The sequence below is a fragment of the Dipodomys merriami genome, unplaced genomic scaffold (genome assembly GCF_024711535.1).
Source record: "Dipodomys merriami isolate MVZ:Mamm:240054 unplaced genomic scaffold, mDipMer1.0.p SCAF_57, whole genome shotgun sequence".
NCBI lineage: Eukaryota > Metazoa > Chordata > Mammalia > Rodentia > Heteromyidae > Dipodomys > Dipodomys merriami.
Genome location: NW_027206146.1, coordinates 6,348,184 through 6,356,942, shown reverse-complemented (window position 1 = coordinate 6,356,942; position 8,759 = coordinate 6,348,184). Strand labels below are relative to the sequence as shown.

At 45.1% G+C, this 8,759-nt stretch overlaps 1 protein-coding gene across 1 annotated transcript; it reads left to right on the top strand.

Annotated features, from left to right (window-relative positions):
* Positions 1-588: 588 nt before the first annotated feature.
* Positions 589-5,195, top strand: LOC138812557 (tRNA-splicing endonuclease subunit Sen15-like). Its single transcript, XM_070000518.1, has 2 exons — positions 589-1,061; positions 5,153-5,195. The coding sequence occupies exons 1-2, from the start codon at positions 589-591 to the stop codon at positions 5,193-5,195; spliced, it is 516 nt and encodes a 171-aa protein (XP_069856619.1).
* Positions 5,196-8,759: the final 3,564 nt, after the last annotated feature.

Here is an 8,759-nt window from a genome sequence, read left to right as displayed (position 1 = left end):
ATTAGAAATGGAGTTGCAACAATCCTTTCATCTGGGAACATAGAAACCTAAATGTGTTTAGAATGACTTTATCTACAGTACCTTGGAAACTTTTGGTTGGTCATAAGGCTTGAACTCTGAGCCTGGGCACTGTCCCTCAGCTCCTTCGCTCAAGCTATCTCTCTACCACTTGAGCCACAGCGCCACTTCTTGTTTTCTAGTGGTTTATTGGGGATGAGAATCTCATAGCCTTTACTGCCTATGCTGGCTTTGAACCATGACCCTCACATCTCAGCCTCCTGAGTAGCTAGGATTACAGGCGTGAGCCACCAGCACACAGCTACTCTAACACTTTTTACTGATAATTTAGAGACAGATCTACAGATATTTTTTATTTTTCTATGTACTTTTGTCTGTCCTGTGACTTGAATCAAGCCCAGGTTATTGTCCGTGATCATTTGTGCCCAAGGCTAAGACTCTATGTCATGAGCCAAACTCTACTTCTAGATAGAGTCTAGATCAACAACAATCAAATAGGGATCCGTGGACTAAAGCAAAGGAATAAGTAGTGAAGGACAAGAAATAAAGGAAAATGAGGCGTGGGCCAACATGGAGGAGCAGGTCGGTTCCGTGCCAACTCCTGGTGGTGGTGCAGACCCTGGATGTGGTGGCGGTCTTGGTGACGGCAGCACTCCTCTGGCAGTCCTCAAGGATGCCTGGATGGCTACGCACCCCAAGGACTTAGAACTTATGGAATTAGACATAGGAGATGCCACTCAAGTTTGTATATCATTCTTGGTTTACCTGGATCTCATGGAAAGTAAAAGTTGGCATAGAGTAAATTGTGTGGGATTACCAGAACTACAACTCATCTGTCTACTTTGGACTGAGATAGAAGGGAAAGGGTTACAGACTGTGGTGCCTACTCCAGTCTCTGCTTCTCTTAGCCATAACAGGATTAGGGAAATCCTGAAGGCATCTCGAAAACTGCAAGGCGATCCAGATCTGCCAATTTCATTTACCTTGGCCATAGTGGAGTCTGACTCAACAATAATCTATTATAAGCTCACGGATGGATTTATGCGGCGAACGCCTGCTCGACCAGCGAGGAAGAACGACCACCACACCAGGAGTCTTCTCAGATCACGCTTCATTGGAGAGCCATTTTATTGATGGGAGAGCTTGAGCGTGAGAGCGCGTGCACCCGAAACATGGCCGCTTATATAGGGAAATGTAACATGGGTCTTTCTATCATTGGTCATCTGCCTTTCACCGTCACCAGGTGCCACGGGATTGGCTGGGGACTCTACGTGGCTCGCGCATGTGCAAAGCCCAGGACCCACCGTCCCGCCAAGCACTGTCTAATATGGACCTCAAAGCTGCAAGGGAGTGGACGGCGCCCTGTAATGGCGTTCGCCCCGGCTCCCTGCATTGCATTTCCCCCTTTTTGTTTTTTGGCAACAGGTAAGAGTAGAGGTTGGGCCTCTGTCTAAAACATTAGGACCTTGCACTGGCCTTCGCCTGAGGGGCACGCCTTCCCCAGTGATGACCAGGCCCGTCCGATGCCTTTTTTGCAGAGGTGGGATCTTGGGCATCAACCCACTTGCAACCCAGCATGCTGTTCTTGAGGAGATGGTCCTCCTCAAGTGCAGTGCACTTGCCTCGCACCCTGTCCCAAATTGCAAATTGCATACCTGTCCCGGTGCAATGGGATCCCCTGATCCCTCGGGGTGCTAAGGCTATGCAGGATGGTAAGGCTTAATTGCCTCTCAGGGCCGACAGCCAGATCTGGGGTGAGGATCCACTCTCCAAGGCGGCTAATGCTTGCGAGATAACAACCTTGTCCCTTCTGGTTTGGGCTCGAAGGTGACAGACCAACCATAGGCAGACCACGCATCCTCCCAGGCAGCAGGCTAAAAACATTCCTACTCCCACCCGCTCTTTGAAAAAGGACACCGCAGAGGCCCAGTCAGTAAATTGTAACAGCCCACAGCATCATTGGTTTAACAGCTCACAGCATCATAGGTTTAGCTATCACAGGGGTTGCTATTAGCACTGTTGTTAACAGCAGGAAGATCAGCTGCATCAGGAGACGAGTGGATGGCATCTTCATTTTGCGGGTCTTCTTTTTCAAGAGGGGGTTCTTCTGCAGTCTCCACCAGCCTGGTCAGTCTCGTTGGCACCCAGTGAGGTACTTCTTGACTCTGTGGAAAAACACAAACAGCTCCCCTGGATCTCGTTATTACCGGATCCGGTCCATATCATTTATTAATAATAACATCCTTCCACATAACCATGTCTTTAGTATCCATGGGGTCTCTTGTCATATGCCGATCTGCGGCAGACTGATCGTTGTCATTTAGAATTAAAAAATTAAGGGTAAAGAGCGCAAGAGAAAGTCTTTCCCTGGGGGATGCTGACTCAGCAATTCCCCCTTTTTGTTTTTGAAGCATTTCTTTTATGCTTCTATTAGCTCTTTCCACTATACCTTGTCCTTGAGGATTGTAGGGCAATCCGGTGGTGTGGGCAACCTGCATTTGTGCGCAAAAGGCGCGAAAACCATGGGAAGTATAAGCAGGGCCATTATCCGTTTTAAGTCTAAGGGGCTTTCCCCAAGCTGCCCAAGCTTCTAAGCAGTGTATTTTGACATGAGACACCTTTTCTCCTGCCAGAGGTGTGGCATGAATGACACCGGAAAAGGTATCGATAGACACATGTAAATATTTCAACTTACCAAATTCTGTCAGATGAGTAACATCCATTTGCCATAGGACGTTTGGTCTCAACCCCCTGGGGTTTACCCCCACATGGGGAGGATGAAGAAAGGTAACACAAAATTTACAGGCTTTAACAATATCTCTTGCCACATGCCTGGGCAAATTATATCTTTTCCTAAGGGTATTTGCGGGTACATGATACAATTTAGGAAAGTCTTTTGCCAATTCTACAGGATCAGCAGCAACCAGGGCCACAGCCCGAGCTGCCTGGTCCGCCAGGGCATTACACTTTGCCATCGGGCCTGGCAACATAGAGTGGGCGCGAATATGTCCAATATAAAAAGAGTGTTTTCTGTTTAAGATAAGGGATTGAATCTGTAACAAAACATTAGAAATTGTACTGGCCTGCTTAATTGAAGCAGCAACTTCAAGAGAAACAACGGCATTTACAACATATAATGAATCAGAAAATAAATTAAAAGGTTGATCAAATCTTTTAAAAACTTCAAGCACAATTAAACATTCAACAGCCTGTGGGACATTCGGCCGAAAATTAAAGACCACCGGCTGTTTGTGTCCTTGAACAAAAAAGGCACCTTGTCCAGATTTTGATCCATCCGTAAAGATGGTCAGGGCACTAACTAGGGGCTCCTTTGAAGTAACGACAGGAAAATACACTAAATTTTTGTTAACTATGGCAAGCAGAGGATGCTTAGGATAATGATTATCAATTACATTGGGAAACGAGCAAACAAGAATTGCCCACATATCCACTGTGGCTGCTAAAATTTCAACTTGCTCACGGGTGTATGGAATAATTAATTTATCTGGAATTTTTGCAAAGTGCATCAAACAATACTTTATACCCAAAATTGCCTTTTTTTCTTTTTTCTTTTTTTTCCAGATCAAAATTGCCTGTTTAGCCACTAATTCAGGAAAATATTGAACAGTTTTTGCTCCCACAGAATCATAGCATTAATAGTCAGCCTTCGAAGCAAGGCAGTGGTATAATTGGCCGTCACTCCATAAGTCCGGACTGCCTCAACTAAATCCTTAAGCTGGAAGTAGGAAACCGGCTCAAAATTTCTTTCATTAGTAATTGGATTTTCAAAAACTGGAAAAGCAGCTGCTAACCGCGACCAGGTGCTTCCTTTTATAAAGTGACTCCGCCCCGCCTCCTGGCACGGAGGGGGGGCCGACGGATGAGGGCCACCTCCGTTTCCTCTTCCTGGCTGCTGCGGTACTCCCACCCCTAGGGGGCGCCACCCCCCACATCTGTCTGCCTCATACTCAGCCGCAGCCTCTTCTAAGTCTTCACTATCAGCTGGATCCAGCTGCTCTCCCTCCTCCTCTAACATTTCTTCCTCTGAGTCACTTACAAGATCACTGCATTCTTGGTCCCGCCCTTCCACTTGTAGGGCTGAGAACCGGTTTGCTTTTTTTTTTTTTTTTTTTTTTTTTGTCGGCCGTGGGGCTTGAACTCTGGGCCTGGGCGCTGTCCCTCAGCTCTTCAGCTCAAGGCGAGCGCTCTACCACTTGAGCTACAGCGCCACTTCCGGTTTTCTGGTGGTTTATTGGAGATAGGAGTCTCACGGTCTCTCCTGCCCGGGCTGGCTTTGAACCGCGATCCTCAGATCTCAGCGTCCTGAGTAGCTAGGATTACAGGCGTGAGCCACCAGCGCCCGGCTCCGGTTTGCTTTTAAAGAAGGGCATAGGGGTCTCCTTGAGACCCCCTCTTCCCTAAGACCCTTCTCCTTTTGTGAGGGCTGCAGTCCCTCCTGCTTTAATTCTTTAGGATCCTTTTTTCCCTTTTTCTTTTAGGCCTATTTTCCTCCCCTTTACTGGACGCTGCCTCTGATAGACTATCCTGATGCGGTGTTAGTACTTTGCATCCTTCCTGGATTAAATCAAACCCTCCCTCCTCGAGGCAAGTGCGCCCCATCAAAAGGACAAAGCACAAGGGAAGAAGCAATGCAAGCAACCAATAAATATCTAAATCTACAGTGAACAGCATACTGGGGTATACGTACCGACGTCCCCACTACCCGTGTTGAGTTCTGGCTCCTGTTCGGCCTCTCGCGCGGGTCCCGGGTTTCGGCACCACTTGCGGCGAACGCCTTCGCGACCAGCGAGGAAGAACGACCACCACACCAGGAGTCTTCTCAGATCACGCTTTATTGGAGAGCCATTTTATTGATGGGAGAGCTTGAGCGCGAGAGCGCGTGCACCCGAAAAATGGCCGCTTATATAGGGAAATGTAACAAGGGTCTTTCTATCATTGGTCATCTGCCTTTCACCGTCACCAGGTGCCACGGGATTGGCTGGGGACTCTACGTGGCTCGCGCATGCGCAAAGCCCAGGACCCACTGTCCCGCCGAGCACTGTCTAATATGGACCTCAAAGCTGCAAGGGAGTGGGCGGCGCCTTGTAATGGCGTTCGCCCCGGCTCCCTGCAGATTTATGCTGCCAGACCCACAGAAAATTTCCCTTAGAAGATGATATCTTTGCTTGTCAATGCCTTGTGCTCACAAAAGATTGGATTTGAGACTCATCAGCCTGCTCTAGCTTGTACCTCAAGATATTCGGGTTAACATAACTTGTCCATCTCGTAAGATTTTTGGAAAAATTTCTCTCAGATTAAAGAATTTGTATTGTTGGGCTGGGAAGTTGACTCAGTGGTAGAGCGCTTACCTTGCATGCCTGAGGCCCTGGGTTCGATTCCTCTGCACCACATAAGAAAAAAAAAAAAAGAAAGAAAGAAAAGAAAAAAGCCAGAAGTGGCACTGTGGCTCAAGTGGTAGAGCACTAGCCTTGAGCTGAAGAGTAGAGGGACAGCACCCAGGCCCAGAGTTCTGGCCCCACGACCAGACCAGAAAAAAAAAAGAATTTGTATTGTCAGAAACATACAGTAGTTGCTGTAGAGCATTCTGGAGACAGTCTGCATTTCTCTACAAGTTATGGCAGGATGTGTGCAAAGAAGACTGTCATCACATGCATAGCTGCCACCATGAACTTGTTGAAGTCACCTCTCTTTCCCTTCTCCAGCCCTTTAGTGCCTTGTAGTCATTTCAGCCAGCTTGGAATGGCACTTACATGGCCTTAGACACCTGAAGAATTTACTGCTATCTGCTTTCATTCCCAGTAGACACTGAAGGATTCTTTCTGTGGATTCTTTTTTCAGTTGCAATTTCCTCTTTAATTGACTTTAGATCAGAACTGAAAATACACTCCTCAGGAGTGTAAGCGTACATGCGTAGAATAGTCAGGACCTCTGACTGTTACCTATAGGAACAATGGGCCTTTTGTCCCACCACCCTTATATCATAACTATACTACTGCACGAGATAGTGTGGAAAAAAGTGTCGTCCCTAAAGACATCTATATTAAATAGACCTAGTCATGCCATTTTCTTAAACCTCCAATTATGTTGTACAAAGTATAAAAATTTTATGTTCAAATGTTCTCCAACTAGCATTACTTTTAATATTCCCACTTGTGAGCCACTTAAAAGATTAGGTCAGGAATGTACGTACACACTTTCTTAAAGGGCCAAGCAACAAATGGGCCTCGCAGGTCATACAATCTGTCCTAATTGCCCAACATTGCTGTTTGTAGCATGACAAACATCCATAGACAATATGTCAACCTTGAGTCAGGCTATGTTATAGTAAGTTAAAGCTTTATTTACAAATGTAGGCCTTCATTTACCATCCCCTGGTCTAAGTAGTTAATAAACCTGTCTCTGTGTAGTACCTTGAATAGTCATTAGAAATGAGTATATATTATGACAAACATGAGAAAATGTTACAGTGAAAACATTACAAACTGTGAAACTGTGAGTGAATGTGAACATGGCTTCAAATGGCCCCAGCAGGTAACAAGAGGATGATAAAGTACGATTATTACCTGTGGCTATAGTAGCAAGTGTGGCATGGTAAATGAATGGGTGGCTTTCCTTCCCCAGCATTTCAGTTTTTATTTATATAACTTTTCTAATAAAATGTTACAAAATAAAAAGTGTCCTGAACTCTGTAAAAAAAAGAAAGAAAGAAAGGAAAATGAGTTGAGGTGAATTAGAAGATTGAAAGATATAATGAAAAATGGAGGAGGAGAAAAAGAGTAGAGGGATATAGGAAGGAAAGGAACAGACAGAAGAAAGCTAAGACCTAAATTCAGAGAAAGAAAAAAATAAGAAAGAACAAAGGAAGAAATAAAGATATTTTAAAATGTATATATGTTTTCCTTCTCAGCCATTTCCCAGCTCTCTGAGCTCTTTTTCCCAGCTCTCTCTCTTTCCCTGCTCTCTTTCCCAGCTCTCTCTCTTTCCCACCTCTTTCCCACTAATTTCCCAACTCTCTCACTTAGGTCTTTCCCAAGCCTTTCTCATCCGTGAGGAATGCCAAACTGGCGTGAGCCCAACAGGTCTACTGAATAAACCTACCCCTTACCTGAAAAAACATGTATATTTGTATAAAGTAACAATTCTAAAATTAAAAATCATTAATTTGAGCAATAGATATTTGCTCAGAATATAGCCTGAAATAAGTATACACACAATTAAGGAGGAAGCCTAGTAATCACCATAGGCTCTGTAGAAATAAACAGCAATGAAGAAGAAAAACGGGACAAAATATATGAATAAAATAAAAATAGAAAAAATAAAAAATTACATTTAGAAAACAATTCTTCAATTTATTTGTGTCTCCCCTATGTCTGCTACCCGGACAATTGATTGAGCCTTTGATTTCCTTGCAGTGATTGGTTTTCCTTATGGCTTAGTTTGTTTTCTCAAATCAGTTTGAGCAGACAGAGAAAAGTTCTGCCTTGCAACCTTGGGAGTCCTTGTGTCCCTCCTCTTATACAAACTCAGTGGGAGAGAGGATAGGCTTTGTGTAGAATGAAGGAAGGAGGTGGCTGGTTTCTGCAGGTTGGAGTCTCTACAAGTGAGCTTGTGTGTGGGTGGGGTTGTGGCATGTCTGGAATCAGTGGCTTTTCCCAGTTTGTCTAGCTCTTGAGACGCTTTTTTGGCCCAGCTTGGAGCCACTCTCAGTTTTGCAGTCTATCCAGTGAGATTTTACAGACTTTTGGATTTTTAATTCCTACAGGGACTAAGCTCTGAGGGTAGCTGCTGTATGACTGGAATGTCTTTGTTCACTGCCAAGGGGCGGGGCCAACCCTCTCTGCCAACCCTGACAAAGTTGTCCCTTCCTGGGAAGAGCTACCTCCTCCTGGGCGGGGCAACATTCCCCTAGGTGGAGCTTACTATCACTGATCAGATTCCTTTGTCCTGTTGAAAAATGATACCACAGTTGCAGCTTCTCTGGCCCAAGTTATCTACTAGCTGCTCTAGCAGGCTCTATTGCAGTATCAAAGATGGTGTTCTTTTGGAATGTTGGGGGAGAGCTACATTCCAGACGCTGTTCTGTGAGATTGCGTGAAGATATTTTTTGGGTGTATACATACTTTCCCGGTTTTTTGGACCATCTATGATCAGTGGCAGCAGGATGTGGATTTTCACTCCTAGTAATCCAGTTCGCACTGGTGGTGAGTGAAAAGCCACATCCACTTTGTCTCTGGTGTCTCCAAACTGTGCTCAAATGGGCTTTCTTAAGCAGGCTGCCTGAATTTTTCCTCTCTGGCCAAAATCTCTGTATAGGCTTTGAACATAGTCTTTTTGGATTTCTTGGATGTTCAGGATATAGCCAATAACAAAGCAAGATAAAAATCAATGAGGCAGTAGGATGCAGGCAATGAGAAAGGACACAGGCAGTGACAAATCAGCATACAGTCCATGAGGTAGCTGGATGCAACCACTGACAGGTTAGGATGTAGCCAATGATGAAGGATGAAGCCAATGACATAGCAGGATGCAGTCGACAAAAGATACAGCCAATCGTTGTATGACTAGTGAAGATCTTCTCCCAATCCGTAGGCTTTCTATTGATCTTGATAGCTATGGCCTTTGCCATGCAAAAGCTCTGCAACTTCATGCAATCCCATTTGTCCAACCTTTCTTTGATTTGTTGTGTTTCCGTTTCTCTATTAATAAAATTTTGGCCTGCA

Excerpts from the sequence above, each read along its gene's own strand:
- LOC138812557 (XM_070000518.1), top strand. The coding sequence starts at position 589 with ATGGAGGAGCAGGTCGGTTCCGTGCCAACTCCTGGTGGTGGTGCAGAC. Across the intron at positions 1,062-5,152 it reads AAGCTCACGGATGGATTTAT|ATTTATGCTGCCAGACCCAC; the intron begins GCGGCGAACGCC and ends GGCTCCCTGCAG.